General features: G+C 36.5%; 1 protein-coding gene across 7 annotated transcripts in view; it reads left to right on the top strand.

Annotated features, from left to right (window-relative positions):
- CADM2 (cell adhesion molecule 2) overlaps positions 1 to 22,189 on the top strand; it is a gene marked incomplete at both ends in the record, with an annotated part of 1,072,922 nt that overhangs the window by 922,409 nt on the left and 128,324 nt on the right. For all 7 annotated transcript variants that reach the window (XM_082839305.1, XM_082839307.1, XM_082839309.1 and 4 more), the window contains one exon: positions 21,082 to 21,252. In XM_082839305.1, coding sequence (XP_082695431.1) covers positions 21,082 to 21,252 — 171 coding nt within the window. The remainder of the gene's footprint in view (positions 1 to 21,081; positions 21,253 to 22,189) is intronic.

Genomic DNA, 22,189 nt, shown 5'->3' on the forward strand with positions numbered 1-22,189 from the left:
CACATGTTGATATAATTTTTAGATTTTATGACTGTAATTCTGGTAGATGTAAAATATTAAGGAGTCTCTAATAAAATATTGTGCTCTGGGATTAAATACAGGAAGTGCTGATATTTCCTCCCTACCCTACTTCCTTTTTGGGTTTTATTTATGAACAATTGATAGTGTATAAACTAAGCCCAAGGTGCCCAAGATAAATTCCACAAGTTATGCAGGATATACCTCACAGCTCATGAACAAGCTGCGTAAGTCAGAAAGAAGGGAACCTTGTTGAAACTGACAAAGGCTGCTTTTTAGCTCATTACATTAGTGGTACAGAAATAATAAGTAATATTCATATGCTACTGAATATTCAAAGAACATGATAATAAAATTAGCAAGATTTTCTTGAGAACAAGCTAATCTCTCTCTTAGGGTATCACAATTATTAACTAATCTCCCAAGTAACCATTTCTCTCCTAAATAGTCTATCTCCCATACTTTTTTTCAAAAGAGATATCTGATGGGGTGAGTTTCAGAGAGGCTATCTGATATTGTTAATCTTTAAACTATTATCCTCTTTGGTATTTTGAACATGCAAATAGTTTTAAAAATATTTAAATAATATAGTTACATATCTGTCTCTCTCACCAGACTGGGATTCCTTTCTTCATTTAACTTTTGACAGGCAGAATCTGGCATGGTGTCAAACACATGGTACAAGCTCAAGGTACCATGGAGATTATATGGAGAATAAGTGAATCATTTGGGTCAAAGTGTTCTCAAGACTTTACTTTAATGATTTTTAAAGGTGGTGACTCTCTTCTTTACTGGATACTCTCCTGGACTGAGCAAATCAGTTCTTGGTGTTCTTCTTAGGTGCAGACCACTAAATACAGAGCTAAATAAATATAAATATAGAATTAAATATAGAATTAATTAATCACTTGGGTGAAAGTGATCTAAGACTTTAATTCAGTAATTTTCAAAGGAGATGACTCTGCTCCTTATGGATGATTCTACTGAACTGAGCAATATACTTCTTAGTGCTCTTCTAAGGTATTAAATCTTGATATGTATTTTGTATTAAGATGTCTAAATTTTCCTGAGCCATCAAGCAGTGACTGAACTAGGTTCAGTGTTTCTGAGGGAGAATGACTCATAACTCATCATGTTCTAGAAGGATTTTTTTAAATACAAAAAACACTGATTAACATAAAAGGTAAGGATATTAAATATGATACAACAGCTAAATTAATGTAGAAATGTAAGATGGAACCTAAAGTGAGATCAGTAAGCAAATTCTTCTTACAAAGGCTTTCACATTTGCCAGCAGTGAATCACAAACTTTTATTAGTACTCTTTAGCTAGTACAAAAAGAGAGACATGATCAGTTAATTACTATGTTCACAAACCATTTGTACAAAGAGGTCTAACATTTCCTGGTACAGAGAGTTGAGAGAGAAGAGAATTCCTCTCTGAGTTCACATGTTTTAGGGAGAAGTGTCTATATTGAAATGATTTGGCCATAGGGTAAATACAGCAAGATTCATACAGTGAGTCCTTGTAGCACCTCTGAACACAGACCTGTGGAATAACATTTAAGAGAAAATTGATAAAAACTCTAACCTCCTACTTTGGCTGAAAAATTGAAAAAGAGAATCATGCCCCCCTTAATCAATCCTCCATAAATACCACTTCATCAATCCTCCGTAAATATTATTTTACTCATCTGAGTTTTCAAAATCTATTAAAAAGAACTGAGTTCCAATAAAATTCCTTGTCAAGTGAAACAATTATTTTGTATTGCTAGTTAATTGTAGAGCCGTAGCTTTACAAATCAGGATTATGAGTGGCACCTTCTTATAAAAGTGGAATTTTATGATAAGGATTTATAAAAGTCTATCCCTATCAGATTGGAGTTATATGAAGGAATACTCATAGGCACTAATGAAATTTGCCTCAAGAATTTGTTTTGAGGTCTCCTCCAGTGAACAAATGAAAGTGGAGATTAAAGTTCTACCATGTAAGACATGACCTCAGTGTTTTTGGTCTGGAGAAAGTTTAAAGCAGATATAAAATCAACTGCTTACCTTGAATATTAAAGAAAGATGATTTGTTAAAAAGTCCTGCTTTCACACCTTTGTTAATACTTCTGCTTTGGTAGCAAGATTTCTCCTCCTGCCCATCTCCGCTCCTACACTTCAGAACCACCTTGCCTTCTTCCAGCTGACTTTACATTTTCAAAGTTGAGAGAGAAGGCATCTAAAGCATTCAAATGCCATAGAAAACTTCTGTCATATTGTTCAGCAGCAAGCTTAGCAGTAATTTCTCATCTCTTCCAGAAAATAACTGTCAATCAGTTAGTAAAAATCATTTAAAATTTAATTAAATTATTGAGGGGGTGCCTTCAAGATGGTGGAGGGGTAAGACTTGGAGATCACCTTCCTCCCCACAAATACATCAAAACTACATCTACATGTGGAACAACTACTACTGAACACTGGCAGAAGACCTCAGACTTCCCAAAAGATGCCCTCAGGCAACCTACACTCAGAGGCAGGGCCAAATCCAAAGCTGAACCCCAGGAGCTGTGCGAACAAAGAGAAAGGAAAATCTCTCCCAGCACTTTCAGGAGCAGTGGATTAAATCTCCACAATCAATTTGATGTACCCTGAATCTCTGGAATACCTGAATAGAAAACTAATAATCCCAAACTTGAGGCAGTGGACTTTGGGAACAACTGTAGACTTGGGGTTTGCTTTCTGCATCTAATTTGTTTCCGGTTTTCTGTTTATCTTAGTTTAGTATTTAGAGCTCATTATCATTGGTAGATTATTGATTTGGTTGCTCTCTTCCTTTTTTTAATATATATATATATATTTTTTCTCTTTTTGTGAGTGTTTATGTGTATGCTTCTTTGTGTGATTTTGTCTGTATAACTTTGCTTTTGCCATTTGTCCTAGGATTCTGACTGTCCTTTTTTTGTTTGTTTTTTTATTTGTTTTTTTCTAGTATAGTTTTAAACACTTGTTATCATTGGTGGATTTGTTTTTTGGTTTGGTTTCTCTTTTCTTTCCTTCTCTCTTTTTAAATTTTTTTTTATTTTTAATAATTTCTTTCTATTTTAATCGCTTTATTTTATTTACTTATTTATTTTCTTTCTTTCTTTTTCTCCCTTTTCTTCTGAGCTGTATGGCTGACAGGGTCTTGGTGCTCTGGCTGGGTGTCGGACCTGAGCCTCTGAGGTGGGAGAGCCAAGTTCAGAACATTGGTCCACCAGAGACCTCCCGACCCCATGTAATATCAAACAGCAAAAGCTCTCACAGAGATCTCTATCTCAACTCTAAGACACAGCTCCACTCAATGACCAGCAAGCTACAGTGCTGGACACCCTACGCCAAACAACTAGCAAGACAGGAACACAAAACCACCCATTAGCAGAGAGGCTGCCTAAAATCAAAATAAGTTCACAGACACCCCAAAACACACCACCAGAGCTGGTCCTGCCCACCAGAAAGACAAGATCCAGCCTCATACACCAGAACACAGGCACCATTCCCCTCTACCAGGAAGCCTATACAACCCACTGAACCAACCTTACCCACTGGGAGCAGACACCAAAAACAATGGGAACTACAAGCCTGCAGCCTGCAAAACGGAGATCCCCAAACACAGTAAGTTAAGCAAAATGAGAAGACAAAGAAATTCACAGCAGATGAAGGAGCAAGGTTAAAACCCACCAGATCAAACAAATGAAGAGGAAATAGGCAGTCTACCTGAAAAAGAATTCAGAGTACTGATAGTAAAGATGGTCCAAAATCTTGGAAATAGAATGGAGAAAATACAAGAAACATTTACCAAGGACCTAGAAGAACTAAAGAGCAAACAAACAATGAGAACAACACAATAAATTAAATTAAAAATTCTCTAGAAGGAATCAATAGCAGAATAACTGAGGCAGAAGAATGGAAAAGTGACCTGGAAGATAAAAGAGTGGAAATAACTACCACAGAGAAGAATAAAGAAAAAAGAATAAAAGGAATTGAGGACAGTCTCAGAGACCTCTGGACAACATGAAACACACCAACATTCAAATTATAGGGGTCCCAGAAGAAGAAGAGAAATAAAAAGGGACTGAGAAAATATTTGAAGAGGTTATAGTTGAAAACTTCCTTAATATGGGTAAGGAAATAGTCAATCAAGTCCAGGAAGTGCAGAGAGTCCCATACAGGATAAATCCAAGGAGAAACATACCAAGACACATATTAAACAAACTATGAAGAATTAAATATGAAAAAAAAAATTAAAAGCAGCAAGGAAAAAACAACACTTAACATACAAGGGAAACCTCATAAGGTACACCTGATCTTTCAGCAGAAGCTCTGCAAGCTAGAAGGGAGTGCTAGGACATATTTAAAGTGAGGAAAGGGAAAAACCTACAACCAAGATTACTCTACCCACAAGGATCTCTTTCAGATTTGAAAGAGAAATTAAAAGCTTTACAGATAAGCAAAAGTGAAGAGAATTCAGCACCACCAAACCAACTTTACAACAAATGCTAAAGGAACTTCTCTAAGCCGGAAACACAAGAGAAGGAAAATACTTACAATAACAAACTCAAAACAATTAAGAAAATGGTAATAGGAGCATACATATTGATAGCTACTCTAACTGTAAATGGATTAAATGCTCCATCCAAAAGACACAGACTGGCTGAATGGATACAAAAGCAAGACCCATACATATGCTATCTACAAGAGACCCACTTCAGACCTATGGACACATACAGACTGAAAGTGATGGGATGGAAAAAGATATGCAAATGGGAATCAAAAGAAAGCTGGAGTAGCAATTCTCATCAGACAAAATGGACTTTAAAATAAAGACTATTACAAGAGACAAAGAAGGACACTACATAATGATCAAGGGATCTATCCAAGAAGAAGTTATAACAATTGTAAATATTTATGCCCCCAGCATAGGAGTACCTCAGTCCATAAGGCAAATGCTAACAGCCATAAAAGGGTAAATCGACAGTAACACAATCATATTAGGGGACTTTAACACCCCACTTTCAAAAATGGACAGATCATCCAAAATGAAAATAAAGTAACACAAGCTTTAAATGATACATTAAACAAGATGGACATAATTGATATTTATAGGATATTCCATCCAAAAACAGCAGATTACACTTTTTTCTCCAGTGTGCATGGAACATTCTCCAGGATAGATCACATCTTGGGTCACAAATCAAGCCTTGGTAAATTTAAGAAAATTGAAATTGTATCAAGTATCTTTTCTGACCACAACGCTATGAGACTAGATATCAATTACAGGAAAAAATGTGTAAAAAATACAGACACATGGAGGCTAAACAATACACAACTAAATAACCAAGAGATCACTGAAGAAATCAAAGAGGAAATCAAGAAATACCTAAAAACAAATGACAATGGAAACACAATGATCCAAAATCTAAGGGATGCAGTAAAAGCAGTTCTAAGAGGGAAGTTTATAGTAATACAATCCTACCTCAAGAAACAAGGAACATCTCAAATAAACAACCTAACCTTACAGCTAAAGCACTTAGAGAAAGAAGAAAAAACAACAACAACAACAAAAAAAACAAAATTAGCAGAAGGAAAGAAATCATAAAGATCAGATCTGAAATAAATGAAAAAGAAATGAAGGAAAAGATAACAAAGATCAATAAAACTAAAAGCTTGTTCTTTGAGAAGATAAACAAATTTGATAAACAGCCAGACTAAACAAAATTGATAAACACTTAGCCAGACTCATCAAGAAAAAAAGGGAGAAGACAGATCAATAGAAATGAAAAAGGAGAAGTAACAACTGACACTGCAGAAATACAAAGAATCATGAGAGATTACTACAGGCAACTATATGCCAATGAAGTGGACAACCTGGAAGAAATGGACATTTTCTTAGAAAAGCACAACCTTCCAAGACTGAACCAGGAAGAAATACAAAATAAAAAAAAACAGACCAGTCAAAAGCACTGATTGAAGCTGTGATTAAAAATCTTCCAACTAACAAAAGCCCAGGACCAGATGGCTTCACAGGCGAATTCTGTCACACATTTAGAGAAGAGCTAACACCTATCCTTCTCAAACTCTTCCAAAATATAGCAGAGAGAGGAATACTCCCAAACTCATTCTATGAGGCCACCATCACACTGATACCAAAACCAGACAAAGATGCCACACACACACACACACACACAAACTACAGACCAATATCACTGATGAACATAGATGCAAATATCCACAACAAAATACTAGCAAACAGAATCCAACAGCACAGTAAAAGGATCATACACCATGATCAAGTGGGGTTTATCCCAGGAATGCAAGGATTCTTCAATATATGTAAATCATTCAATGTGATAAACCATATTAACAAACTGATCAAGAAAAACCATATGCTCATCTCAATAGATGCACCCATTTATGATAAAACTCCCCAGAAAGTAGGCATAAAGGGAAGTTACCTCAACATAATAAAGGCCATATATGACAAACCCACAGCCAACATCATTCTCAATGGTGAAAAACTGAAACCATTTCCTCTAAGATCAGGAACAGACAAGGTTGTCCATTCTCACCACTGTTATTCAACATAGTTTGGAAATTTTAGCCATAGCAATCAGAAAAGAAAAAGAAATAAAAGTAATCCAAATCGGAAAAGAAGTAAAGCTGTCACTGTTTGTAGATGACATGATACTATACATAGAGAATCCTAAAAAGGCTACCAGAAAAGTACTAGCGCTAATCAATGAATTTAGTAAAGTAGCAGGATACAAAATTAATGCATAAAAATCTCTTGCATTCCTATAAAGTAATGATGAAAAATCAGAAAGAGAAATTAAGGAAACACTCCCATTTACCATTGCAACAAAAAGAATAAAATACCTAGGAATAAACCTTCCCAAGGATATGAAAGACCTGTATGCAGAAAACTATGACACTGATGAAAGAAATTAAAGACAATACAAACAGATGAAGAGATATACAATGTTCTTGGATTGGAAGAATCAACATTGTGAAAATGACTATACTACCCAAAGCAATCTACAGATTCAGTGCAATCCCTCTCATACTACCACTGGCATTTTTCACAGAACTAGAACAAAAAATTTCACAATTTGTATGGAAACACAAAAGACCCCGAATAACTAAGGCAATCTTGAGAAAGAAAAACAGAGCTGGAGGAATAAGGCTCCCTGACTTCAGACTATAATACAAAATGACAATAATCAAGACAGTATGGTACTGGCAGAAAAACAGAAATATAGATCAATGGGACAGGATAGAAATCCCAGAGATAAACCCATACACATATGGTCACCTTATCGTTGATAGAGGAGGCAAGAATATACAATGGATGAAAGGCAGCTTCTTCAATAAGTGGTGCTGGGAAAACTGGATAGCTACATGTGAAGGAATTAAATTAGAACACTCCCTGACACCATACACAAAAATAAACTCAAAATAGATTAAAGACCTAAATGTAAGGCCAGACACTATAAAACTCTTAGAGGAAAACATAGGCAGAACACTCTATGACATAAATCACAGCAAGAACCTTTTTGACCCACCTCCTAGAGAAATGGAAATAAAAACAAAAATAAACAAATGGGACCTAATGAAAGTCAAAAGCGTTTGCACAGGAAAAGAAACCATAAACAAGATGAAAAGACAACCCTCAGAATGGGAGAAAATATTTGCAAACAAAGCAACTGACAAAGGATTAATCTCCAAAATATACAAGCAGCTCATGCAGCTCAATATCAAAAAAAACCAAACAACCCAATCCAAAAATGGGCAGAAGACCTAGACATTTCTCCAAAGAAGATATACAGATTGCCAGCAAACACATGAAAGGATGCTCAACATCACGAATCATTAGAAAAATGCAAATCAAAACTACAATGAGGTATCACCTCACACCGGTAAAAATGGCCATCATCAAAAAAATCTATAAACACTAAATGCTAGAGAGGGTGTGGAGAAGAGGGAACCCTCTTGCACTGCTGTTGGGAATGTAAATTGATACAGCCACTATGGAGAACATCATGGAGGTTCCTCAAAAAACTAAAAATAGAACTACCATATGACCCAGTAATCCCACTAGTGGGCATATAACCTGAGAAAACCATAACTCAAAAAGCGTCATGTACCACGATGTTCATTGCGGCTCTATTTACTATAGCCAGGACATGGAAGCAAGCTAAGTGTCCATTGACATATGAATGGATAAAGAAGATGTGGCAGATATGTACAATGGAATATTCCTCAGCCATAAAAAGAAACGAAATTGAGTTATTTGTAGTTTGGTGGATGGACCTAGAGACTGTCTTACAGAGTGAAGTAAGTCAGAAAGAGAAAAACAAATACTGTATGCTAACACATATATATGGAATCTAAAAAAAAAAATGCTTCTGAAGAACCTAGGGGCAGGAGAGGTGACAGACTCAGACATAGAGAATGGACTTGAGGACACGGGGAGGGGGAAGGGTAAGCTGGGACAAAGTGAGAGTGGCATGGACATATATACACTACCAAATATAAAATAGATAGCTAGTGGGAAGCAGCTGCATAGCACAGGGAGATCAGCTCTGTGGTGCTTTGTGTCCACCTAGAGGGGTGGGATAGGGAGGGTTGGAGGGAGATGCAAGAGGGAAGAGATATGGGGATGTATATCTATGTATAGCTGATTCACTTTGTTATACAACAGAAACTAACACACCATTGTAAAGCAATTATACTCCAGTAATGATATTAAAAAAATAAAATCCTGTAGTACTCTTAAGCTTAAGAAAAAAAATTTCCCAACAATCCCTTCAAGACAAACTGGTTTTAAAATATATCTAGGTTACTAAGTTAACTAGACATAGTTACTTTATGTCAGCCTTTTTAAATGATGGTAAAGCTGGTTATCTTCTAAAAATGATGCATTTACTTTTAGAAATTTTGATCTATAAAACTTCTTTTAAACAAGAATTATGTAACATATCCATTTGTCCAATATGTCCACTCCAAATTTTTGGCAATAAAGCCAAGTTATCTCATTTAATGCTCACATATTCTCTTCTGTATGGCAAGAGGACCTGCATTCAGCTTACTAACAATGGTGTAAAACAATTAAAGTACCATTAATAACAGTGCTATGGATTGAGAATAAATTTCTTGAATACTCCTGTTGAAACTGTCATCTGATTCTTCAAAATCACTTACAAACCCAAACTCTGAAAATAGTAGCAGAGTTCATGTTCTATTTAAGCAGTGACGTCTGGTGTATACACAGAGACCCTGTAGCTTTGCTCTTGGCCAGAGATTTAAAGGCCCAAGTAGTTCAGGAGAAGTCACATAATATCCTACATAATTCCCAAGAGATATCTCCAAATTATGAGACGGTATGATCCTTCTAGTACTGGCAACAAGGCAGAAGCTGTATTTAAATCCCTGCCTTGGGACTTCCCTGGTGGCGCAGTGGTTAAGAATCCGCCTACCAGTGCAGGGGACATGAGTTCGAGCCCTAGTCCGAAAGATCCCACATGCCGCGGAGCAAGTAAGCCCGTGCGCCACAATTACTGAACCTGCACTTTAGAGCCCACAAGCCACAACTACTGAGCCCACGTGTTGCAACTACTGAAGCCCATGCACCTACAGCCGGTGCTCTGCAACAAGAGAAGTCACCACAGTAAGAAGCCTGACCACCTCAACGAAGAGTAGGCCCCGCTTGCCGCAACTAGAAAAAGCCCACGCATGGCAACGAAGACACAACACAGCTAAAAATAAATAAATAAAATAAATAAAAATTTTAAAAAATAAAAATAAATAAATCCCTGCCTTGTTCCCAGTGTGGCGTATAGGCTTTGCAATGGATTAAAGGAAACTGGCCCTCTTTAGGTGCAGGTCTGATAGAGAGGGCTACCAAGGACACAGGACAAGATTTGCCTTTATAAAAATGGGAGTATCTTCATTCTGGATCTGTTAAAAAGGGATCAAAATCACCTAAGTGCAGAAAGGAAAAATGTCACAAAAGTTCAGATTACACTGCTCAAGGTGATTAGAACCATTGTGGAGACAAGGTAACTTCTGAAGAGACCTCAACTTAAAGGATTTTCCTTCTAAAAGTCCAGTACAAAGGTGTCCAGAAACTACAGATATAGAGGCAGGTAAACCTAATATTATAAATCTGGAAAGATGGATATAGAGATATCTCCTGAGATCTGATATTTTATGAAAAGATTTGGATGTAAAAACGTCCAGTAGTTAACTTTGTTCCGTAGTTAACTTAGGGTTTTTATTTATTTATTTAATTTTAAATTTTTTAATGAAATATAGTTGACTTACAATGTAGTGTTAGTTTCAGGTGTACAGCAAAGTGATTCAGTTATACATATATAAAGATAAATATATACTTTTTTTACATTCTTTTCCATTATTATAAGATATTGAATATATTTCCCTGTGCTATACAGTAGGTCCTTGTTGGTTATCTATTTTACATATAGTATAGTATGTATACTTTAATCCCAAACTCTGGTTTTTAAATGTGTTAATTTTGGGGGCTCCAGCAGTCTAACTCACAATTATAGCTGCCATTTTTCTTCATCCTTAGCTCTTAGTGAGATAAAAGATCTAAAATCCCAAATATAAACAGACCGCTATTATACATTTTGTCTGATAAAGTTACATAATATAAAAATTGATATAAAATGTTTACTTTGAGACTTCACCAAGAAATGTTCAGGAAAATAACTTTTGTTGAGAAGCACACTTGAGGAATTTTCCTAGGCAGATGTTTAGAAACATTTTTATTACAGAAAATTTCTAACACATGCAATGTAAACACAGTAGTATAATGAGACCTTTTGCAACCACCCACCAGAAGCAACCACAGTTCTGATTACTGAGCAATCTCTTAAATGTCCAGAATCTCCTTTGGAAAAAGATAAAGGAGTGACTTCAAGGATTATGATGAATGTAATTTTACAAATTCCTCTGTTTATCGTTTGCTCATACCTTTTGCTTTTGCCGACCATTGTACCAACACATTATATAATACATGACATGTGTATTTTGAAAAATGTAAATGAAAGGAAGAAATATATGTGGAAACAGTAAAAGTAGAATGTAAGCTTATGGAGAGTGGCAATAAAAAGAGAGAGAGAAAGTTGAGTAAAGTTATTCCCAATATTCACTCACTTTTGGTCATATCACCTATGGTGTCGATGTATACATTATACCCTTGCTCTTCAAAATATGTCTTTGGGCCAGCAGCAGACCTACAGGCCCTACCACACAACTATTGAATCAGAATCTGCATTTTAACAAGATGCAAAGGTGATTCAGATGAACATTCCATTTTGAGGAACACTGCTCTAGATCACAATGTGATGAAGTAATGGTGTGACTTGCCAAAGAAGAAAAAAATGGAAACTCTCTAAAACAAGACAGAACAAGGAATCAGCTATGCAATATAAAGAAATTTCTGTTGGTTCTGTAACTGTGGAATGCATCAATTATCTTATAAAGCTAGAAAGAAAAAGAAAAATAAATTTTAAGTACTATTTCCTGTTTGGGGGGGAGGAGGTCAGCATAAAATGTGGGGAAAGATACTATGATTGGCTCTTTTCAGTGCTTTTTCCTGTTCATCTTATGCCTTCTAGTAACCCTATAAGCTGTCAAATAAGCTAATATTAAAAGCAACAAATTATACTTTTGTCTATTTCTTTTGAATGATGATTATTAATGTTATATACAATTGCTCTCAGATTTTATGTGTCCAATTAATATTACATAAAATGATACTTTTGTAAAGGAAACAGCTAAAGGAAGCAGATGTGTGGGTTCTTGAAATGCAGCTGTTATTAAAATTAAACAATTAGCAGTGATATTTTGGAATAATTTCTTATATATTGTATAATATAATTATAAAAGTGGTTTGTCAAGAGATCTAAATTTTCTTATACTGCCACTGCTTAGAGCTATAACAAGAAAACACTGGACATAGATTTATAGGAAAGGATATAAAATATAAAAATGAGGAAACATTTTGTATAAATATATGAGATATTGAAAAGTAAGAGAGCCTCATTTTTTTTAATATAGCAAAGAAATATAAATGCATCTATATTATCCTGACTTTTTTTTTTTTTTTTTTTTGTCACTTGACCTCATAGCATCCCCTGTCCTGGAACAACACAGATGGTGGAGCTGTAATTTTTAAAAATTTTTTTTTTACATCTTTATTGGAGTATAATTGGTTTACAATGGTGTGTTAGTTTCTGCTTTATAACAAAGTGAATCAGTTATACATATACATATGTTCCCATATCTCTTCCCTCTTGCGTCTCCCTCCCTCCCACCATCCCTATCCCACCCCTCAAGGGGGTCACAAAGCACTGAGCTGATCTCCCTGTGCTATGCGGCTGCTTCCCACTAGCTATCTATTTTACGTGTGGTAGTGTATATATGTCCATGCCACTCTCTCACTTTGTCACAGCTTACCCTTCCCCCTCCCCATATCCTCAAGTCCATTCTCTAGTAGGTCTGTGTCTTTATTCCTGTCTTACTCCTAGGTTCTTCATGACATTTTTTTTTCTTAGATGACATTTTTCTTTTCTTAGATTCCATATATACGTTAGTATATGGTATTTGTCTTTCTCTTTCTGACTTCATTCTGTATGACAGACTCTAGGTCCACCCACCTCACTACAAATAACTCAATTTCATTTCTTTTTATGGCTGAGTAATATTCCATTGTATATATGTGCCACATCTTCTTTATCCATTCATCCGATGATGGACACTTAGGTTGCATCCATCTCCTGGCTATTGTAAACAGAGCTGCAATGAACATTTTGCTACATGAATCTTTCTGCATTATGGTTTTCACAGGGTATATGCCCAGTAGTGGGATTGCTGGGTCATATGGTAGTTCTATTTGTAGTTTTTTAAGGAAGCTCCATACTGTTCTCCATAGTGGCTGTACCAATTCACATTCCCACCAGCAGTGCAAGAGTGTTCCCTTTTCTCCACACCCTCTCCAGCATTTATTGTTTCTAGATTTGTGGATGATGGCCATTCTGACCGGTGTGAGATGATATCTCATTGTAGTTTTGATTTGCATTTCTCTAATGATTAACGATGTTGAGCATGCTTTCATGTGTTTGTTGGCAGTCTGTATATCTTTGGAGAAATCTCTATCTAGGTCTTCTGCCCATTTTTGGATTGGGTTGTTTGTACTTTTGTTACTGAGCTGCATGAGCTGCTTGTAAATTTTGGAGATTAATCCTTTGTCAGTTGCTTCATTTGCAAATACTTTCTCCCATTCTGAGGGTTGTCTTTTCGTCTTGTTTATGGTTTCCTTTGCTGTGCAAAAGATTTGAAGTTTCATTAAGTCCCATTTGTTTATTTTTGTTTTTATTTCCATTTCTCTAGGAGGTGGGTCAAAAAGGATCTTGCTGTGATTTATGTCATAGAGTGTTCGACCTTTGTTTTCTTCTAAGAGTTTGATAGTTTCTGGCCTTACATTTAGGTCTTTAATCCATTTTGAGCTTATTTTTGTGTATGGTGTTAAGGAGTGTTCTAATCTCATACTTTTATATGTACCTGTCCAGTTTTCCCAGGACCACTTACTGAAGAGGCTGTCCTTTCTCCACTGTACATTCCTGCCACCTTTTTCAAAGATAAGGTGTCCATATGTGCGTGGGTTTATCTCTGGGCTTTCTATCCTGTTCCATTGATCTATCATTCTGGTTTTGTGCCACTACAATACTGTCTTGATTACTGTAGCTTTGTAGTATAGTCTGAAGTCAGGGAGCCTGATTCCTCCAGCTCCGTTTTTCGTTCTCAAGATTGCTTTGGCTATTCGGGGTCTTTTATGTTTCCATAGAAATTGTGAAATATTTTGTTCTAGTTCTGTGAAAAATGCCAGTGGTAGTTTGATAAGGATTGCATTGAATTTGTAGATTGCTTTGGGTAGTGGAGTCATTTTCACAATGTTGATTCTTCCAGTCCAAGAACATGGTATATCTCTCCATCTATTTGTATCATCTTTAATTTCTCTCATCAGTGTCTTATAATTTTCTGCATACAGGTCTTTTGTCTCCTTAGATAGGTTTATTCCTAGATATTTTATTCTTTTTGTTGCAGTGGTAAATGGGAGTGTTTTCTTGATTTCACTTTCAGATTTTTCATCATTAGTGTATAGGAATGCCAGAGATTTCTGTGCATTCATTTTGTATCCTGCTACTTTAGCAAATTCATTGATTAGCTCTAGTAGTTTTCTGGTAGCATCTTTAGGATTCTCTATGTATAGTATCATGTCATCTGCAAACAGTGACAGCATTATTTCTTCTTTTCCGATTTGGATTCCTTTTATTTTTCTTCTCTGATTTCTGTGGCTAAAACTTCCAAAACTATGTTGAATAAGAGTGGTGAGAGTGGGCAACCTTGTCTTGTTCCTGATCTTAATGGAAATGGTTTCAGTTTTTCACCATTGAGGACAATGCTGGCTGTGGGTTTGTCATATATGGCCTTTATTATGTTGAGGAAATTTCCCTCTATGCCTACTCTCTGCAGGATTTTTATCATAAATGGGTGTTGAATTTTGTCAAAAGATTTTTCTGTATCTATTGAGATGACCATATAGTTTTTCTCCTTCAATTTGTTAATATGGTTTATCACATTGATAGATTTGCATATATTGAAGAATCCTTGCATTCCTGGAATAAACCCCACTTGATCATGGTGTATGATCCTTTAAATGTGCTGTTGGATTCTGTTTGCTAGTATTTTGTTGAGGTTTTTGCATCTATGTTCCTCAGTGATATTGGCCTATAGTTTTCTTTCTTTGTGAAATCCTTGTCTGGTTTTGGTATAAGGGTGACGGTGGCCTCGTAGAATGAGTTTGAGGGTGTTCCTCCCTCTGCTATATTTTGGAAGAGTTTGCGAAGGATAGGTGTTAGCTCTTCTCTAAATGTTTGATAGAATTTGCCTGTGAAGCCATCTGGTGCTGGGCTTTTGCTTGTTGGAAGATTTTTAATCACAGTTTCAATTTCAGTGCTTGTGATTGGCCTGTTCATATTTTCTATTTCTTCCTGCTTCAGTCTTGGCAGGTTGTGTATTTCTAAGAATTTGTCCATTTCTTCCAGGTTGTCCATTTTATTAGCATAGAGTTGCTTGTAGTAATCTCTCATGATCTTTTGTATTTCTGCAGTGTCAGTTGTTACTTGTCCTTTTTTCATTTCTAATTCTATTGATTTGAGTCTTCTCCCTTTTTTTCTTGATGAGTCTGGCTAACAGTTTATCAATTTTATTTATATTCTCAAAGAACCAGCTTTTAGTTTTACTGACCTTTGCTATTGTTTCCTTCATTTCTTTTTCATTTATTTCTGATCTGATTTTTATGATTTATTTCCTTCTGCTAGCTTTGGGGTTTTTTTGTTCTTTCTCTAATCGCTTTAGGTGCAAGGTTAGGTTGTTTATTCGAGATGTTTCCTGTTTCTTAAGGTAGGATTGTATTGCTATAAACTTCCCTCTTAGAACTGCTTTTGCTCCATCCCATAGGTTTTGGGTCGTCGTGTCTCCATTGTGATTTGTTTCTAGGTATTTTTTGATTTCCTCTTTGATTTCTTCAGTGATCACTTCATTACTAACAGTATATTGTTTAGCCTCCATGTGTTTGTATTTTTTACAGATCTTTTCCTGTAATTGATATCTAGTCTCATAGCGTTGTGGTCAGAAAAGATACCTGATACAATTTCAATTTTCTTAAATTTACCAAATCTTAATTTGTGACCCAAGATGTGATCTGTCCTGGAGAATGTTCCATGAGCACTTGAGAAGAATGTGTATTCTGTTGTTTTTGGATGGAATGTCCTATAAATACGAATTAAGTCCATCTTGTTTAATGTATCATTTAACGCTTGTGTTTCCTTATTTATTTTCATTTTGGATGATCTGTCCATTGGTGTAAGTGGGGTGTTAAAGTCCCCTACTATGAATGTGTTATTGTCGATTTCCCCTTTTATGGCTGTTATTATTTGCCTTATGTATTGAGGTGCTCCTAGGTTGGGTGCATAAATATTTATTATTATTATAACTTCTTCTTGGATTAATCCCTTGATCATTATGTAGTGTCCTTCTTTGTCTCTTGGAATAGTCTTTATTTTAAAGTCTATTTTGTCTGATATGAGAATTGCTACTCTAGCTTTCTTTTGGTTTCCATTTGCATCGAATATCTTTTTCCATCCCCTCACTTTCAGTCTGCATGTGTCTCCAGGTCTGAAGTGGGTCTCTTATAGACAGCATATATATGGGTTTTGTATTTTTATCCATTCAGCCAGTCTGTGTCTTTTGGTGGGAGCATTTAATCCATTTACATTTAAGGTAATTATCGATATGTATGTTCCTATTTGTATTTTCTTAATTGTTTTGGGTTTGTAATTGTAGTTCTTTTCCTTCTCTTGTGTTTCTTGCCTAGATAAGATCCTTTAGCATTTGTTGTAAAGCTGGTTTCATGGTGCTGAATTCTCTCAGCTTTTGCTTGCCTATAAAGGCTTTAATTTCTCCATCAAATCTGAATGAGATCGTTGCTGGGTAGAGTAATCTTGGTTGTAGGTTTTTCTCCTTCATCACTTTAAATATGTCCTGCCAGGCCCTTCTGGCTTGCAGAGTTTCTGCTGAAAGATCAGCTGTTAACCTTATGCAGATTCCCTTGTGTGTTATTTGTTGTTTTTCTCTTGCTGCTTTTAATATGTTTTCTTTGTATTTAAGTTTTGACAGTTTGATTAATATGTGTCTTGGCATGTTTCTCCTTGGATTTTTCCTGTATGGGACTCTCTGTGCTTCCTGGACTTGATTAACTATTTCCTTTCCCATATTAGGGAAGTTTTCAACTATAATCTCTTCAAATATTTTCTCAGTCCCTTTCTTTTTCTCTTCTTCTTCTGGAACCCCTATAATTTGAATGTGGATGTATTTAATGTTGTCCCAGAGGTCTCTGAGACTGTCCTCAGTTCTTTTCATTCTTTTTTCTTTATTCTGCTCTGCAGTAGTTATTTCCACTATATTATCTTCCAGGTCACTTACCATTCTTCTGCCTCAGTTATTCTGCTATTGATCCCTTCTAGAGTATTTTAAATTTAATTTATTGTATTGTTCATCATTGCTTGTTTCATCTTTAGATCTTCTAGGTCCTTGTTAAATGTTTCTTGTATTTCCTCTATTCTATTTCCAAGTTTTTGGATCATCTTTACTGTCATTATTCTGAATTATTTTTCAGGTAGACTGCCTATTTCCTCTTCATTTGTTAGGTCTGGTGGGTTTTTATCTTACTCCTTCATCTGCTGTGTGTTTTTCTGTCTTCTCATTTTGCTTATCTTTTTGTGTTTGGGGTCCCCCATTTGCAGGCTGCAGGTTCGTATTTCCCGTTGTTTTTGGTGTCTGTCCCCAGTGGCTAAAGTTGGTTCAGTGGGTTGTGTAGGCTTCCTGGTGGAGGGAACTAGTGCCTGTGTTCTGGTGGATGAGGCTGGATCTTGTCTTTCTGGTGGGCAGGTCCATGTCTGGTGGTGTGTTTGGGGGTATCTGTGGACTTATTATGATTTTAAGCAGCCTCTCTGCTAATGGGTGGGGTTGTGTTCCTGTCTTGCTAGTTGTTTGGCATAGGGTGTCCAGCACTGTAGCTTGCTGGTCATTGAGTGAAGCTGGGTGTTGGTGTTGAGGTGGATATCTCTGGGAGATTTTCGCCTTTTGATATTACATGGAGCTGGGAGTTCTCTTGTGGGCCAGTGTCCTGAAGTTGGCTCTCTGACCTCAGAGGCACAGCACTGACTCCTGGCTGCAGCACCAAGAGCCTTTCATCCCCACAGCTCAGAATAAAAGGGAGAAAAAGTAGAAAGAAAAGAAAGAAAGAAAGAAAGAAAGAAAGAGAGAGAGAGAGAAGGAGAAAGAGAAAAAGAAAGAAAGAAAGAAAGAAAGAAATAAAGAGAGAGGTAGAGAGAGGAAGGAAGGAAGGAAGGAAGGAAGGAAGAAAGAAAGAGGATAAAATAAAATAAGATATAATAAAATAAAATTATTAAAATGAAAAATAATTATTAACAAAAAATTTTTTTTAAAAAGTAAAAAAAAAAAAAAAACAGATGGATAGAACCTTAGGACAAATGGTGAAAGCAAAGCTGTACAGACAAAATCTCACACAGAGGCATACACATACACACTCACAAAAAGAGGAAGAGGGGAAAAAATCATAAATCTTGCTCTCGGAGTCCACCTCCCGAATTTGGGATGATTCGTTGTCTATTCAGGTATTCCACTGATGCAGGGTACATCAAGTTGATTGTGGAGCTTTAATCCGCTGCTTCTGAGGCTGTTGGGAGGGATTTCCTTTTCTCTTCTTTGTTCTCACAGCTCCCAGGGGCTCAGCTTTGGATTTGGCCCCGCCTCTGAGTGTAGGTCGCGGAGGGGGTCTGTTCTTCGCTCAGATAGGACGGGGTTAAAGGAGCCGCTGATTCTGGGGCTCTGGCTCACTCGGGCCGGGGGGAGGGAGGGGTACGGAGTGCAGGGTGAGCCTGCAGCGGCAGAGGCCAGCGTGATGTTGCACCAGCCTGAGGTGCGCCGTGCATTCTCCCAGGGAAGTTGTCCTTGGATCCCGGGACCCTGGCAGTGGTGGGCTGCACAGGCTCCCCGGAAGGTAGGTGTGGAGAGTGACCTGTGCTCGCACACAGGCTTCTTGGTGGCTGCAGCAGCAACCTTAGCGTCTCATCCACGTCTCTGGAGTCCGTGCTGTTAGCCGCGGCTTGCGCCTGTCTCTGGAGCTCCTTTAAGCAGTGCTATTAATCCCGTTCCCTGGTGCACTAGGAAACAAAGAGGGAAGAAAAAGTCTCTTGCCTCTTCGGCAGCTCCAGACTTTTCCCCGGACTCCCTCCTGGCTAGCCGTGGTGCACTAACCCCTTCAGGCTGTGTTCACACCACCAACCCCAGTCCTCTCCCTGGGATCCAACCTCTGAAGCGTGAGCCTCAGCTCCCAGCCCCGCCCGCCCCGGCGGGTGAGCAGACAAGCCTCTCAGACTGGTGAGTGCTGGTTGGCACCTGATCCTCTGTGCGGGAATCTCTCCACTTTGCCCTCTGCACCCCTGTTGCTGTGCTCTCCTCCGTGGCTCCAAAGCTTTCCCCCTCCGCCACCCGCAGTCTCCGCCCACGAAGGGGTTTTCTAGTGTGTGGAAACCTTTCCTCCTTCACAGCTTCCTCCCACTGGTGCAGGTCCCATCCCTATTCTTCTGGCTCTGTTTATTCTTTTTTCTTTTGCCCTACCCAGGTACGTGGGGAGTTTCTTGCCTTTTGGGAGGTCTGAATTCTTCTGCCAGTGTTTAGTAGGTGTTCTGTAGGAGTTGTTCCATGTGTAGATGTATTTCTAGTGTATCTGTGGGGAGGAAGGTGATCTCCTTGTCTTACTCTTCCGCCATCTTCCCCCTCTCCCTATCCTGACATATTTTGACTGAAAGGAGATCATTTCATCTTTTTCTCTAATATTTTTTTAACTGAAGTTGAATCTAATTTTCAAATGCAAAAATCTCATAAATGACTTTAGTTAACAAAAATGAGATATTTCATAAGACACATGTTAATGGAAAGCCCTGTATCCTGTATGATTAATTTATAGTTAAAAGATGGAGTTGAGAATTTTATATTCTTTCCCGCCTTTCCAAATGTTAGAAATTTTTCTTAGTGTCAAAACAGCCTAAATTACATAAAACTTTTTTGTGGTAAAAATCTTAATTAGATAATTATTTTCCTAATTTCTGAACACAGTCATAAACATATAGTTTCAAAATAAGACATGTGACATTTATCTAGTTTTATACTTTACTAATATTTATTTTTAAAATCAATAAGGTAAAGACATTCTTCTCTGGAAATAAGTAAAATGCAGTAGATCATGGAATATCTACCCATCAAATACATAAGATTTGATATTATTTTCCAAGTGAAATCTTTGCATAGAGCACAATGGAGAAGCTGAACTTACATTAATTTCTTATCACTGATATATTTATAAATATTTAAAAAATATTTAATACATGCTAGAATCAAATATTTTATGCATATTATGCAAAAGAAGTCTTTTCATAAAATGTATCATTTTTCATTTGAAATGAAATGCTAAGAATTCGAACAGCTTTCTCCCTCAACTATATTTAAGATCTTGTTAAAAGATATCTTAACCTTAGCCTGTTATCTTGATTTCTAAGCCATTAAAATTGCCCTCTTCTCATCAGCTACTTTAGACTTGAGAAATTTCAAATTAAATGAAAATAGTATTAAATCCCTTTTCCACAGAGGACAAATAATCCCTAAGTGCATCATTTAATGATGAATCTGAATAATGCACAGTAAGTTTAAGTATTGATAAGTGAATTCACATCTTGAGGAAAGTATTCTCATTCAGGCTGAAATGAATTCTTCAGCTAAGTGAAGAGCATTTTTCTCAATAGAAATTTCATTGAAAATATATATAGATAGGTAGATAGATATTTAAATATTCAAAATGTTCACATGACTCTTCTCCTTCTTTACCAAAGATGACAACTTTCTCATCTTAGGTATTCTTTAGCAATTATGTTCACTTCACAGTGTTCATGTTAAAATCATAGCTCAAACACACTGTACTTCCTTTTAGGCATACCCAGATGGTTGTGAAATTGCTCTTCTCAATTGTGCTTGTGGTTCAGAGAATTAAGATTATCTTTTAATAAAACTTAAATCTAAAGAAAAGAGATTAATATTGTAAAATGGCCTGATTTTTCAAATGGAGTATAAAAAAAAAAAGTGCTGTGACCTGCCCTTTTATTTCTGTATTTAACTTTTAAAATGTAGTTCTGAAGTAGTTTTATTTCTGTTTACTCAAAATGAAATGGATTAAATGTGAAACTAACAAATATTTGCTTTTTAAAATTGTGTAAAGATCGGGAGAAGAGGCTTCCAGTGTGTCTCGAGTAAATGAAATCTGTTACATTTTGAAAGAGAACTTCACAGAACTTAAAATTTTATATTTTATTTTCAGATGTAAAATATTTAAAGGAAGAAGATGCAAATCGCAAGACTTTCACGGTCAGCAGCACACTGGACTTCCGAGTGGACCGAAGCGACGATGGCGTGGCGGTCATCTGCAGAGTAGACCATGAATCTCTCAATGCCACCCCTCAGGTGGCCATGCAGGTGCTAGAAATACACTGTAAGTAAACGCTACTCCATAACTCTTTATTTGGCGCCAAATCTCTGCATCTACATTTAAAATCATTTCAAAAATTTTCTGAAGTTACAGCAAATGTGCAGCAAAATCTATAGCCAAATAAAGTAAAACTGACCTCATTAATATTAATCACATTCAAAGGAAAGGAGTCCTTCCTTGATTATCATTCTTGACAAGGAAGAAAAAGAAAGAAGATATCAGAAGGTTAAAACTCCTAATTATCTTCCAAATTTTGGGCAGGAAGAGCAGTAATTTTGGCAGAATCAGTGAGAAGTGGAAATCTGAAAAAGCCTTGATGAACTTTCTAAATGTAATGTTATTGTATGCAAACGTGGCTTACCATCAGTTCTTTTAAAATTATACCATTTTTTTTCTATTTTTTAAAATATGCTAAGTCTTTATGAACACTGGGGCATATCTGTTATGTTTTCTTTATCAACATCATTATTGTTCACAAGTGATGAGAACATAAATTGGATGACTCCAGTGAGCCCGGGCAGTGCTGAATGCTTTGCTGGCATTATCTCAACTCATGTTATCTCATGTTAGGGCATCAGCATAATAGCCTGATGAATAGTTACTGCTCTCTTTACTTGCAATTTATGGATAAGGACACTGAAGATTATAGTGGTTGAGTCACTTGGCCAAGTTCACACAACTAGCAAATGGTCGACTTATAATCATGACGCTTTCGTATTTAGCAATGTCCTTGGGATATAGCAGGTGATCTATAAATATTTATCAAAATGAAAATGAATGAATTGAAATATGTAACATAAAGTTGAAAAGAGTAGAGTACAAAGAATTTTATTTCTGAATCCTATTACTTGTCTTTTTCCAATATTAGAGATTTTTTTGTTGAGTTTGTTATCTGTGATAAATTATAGTTCAAGTTTATATTTGTGTGTGTGATGCGAAA

Source organism: Leucopleurus acutus (genome assembly GCF_964270905.1).
Source record: "Leucopleurus acutus genome assembly, chromosome: 5".
Taxonomy (NCBI): Eukaryota; Metazoa; Chordata; class Mammalia; order Artiodactyla; family Delphinidae; genus Leucopleurus; species Leucopleurus acutus.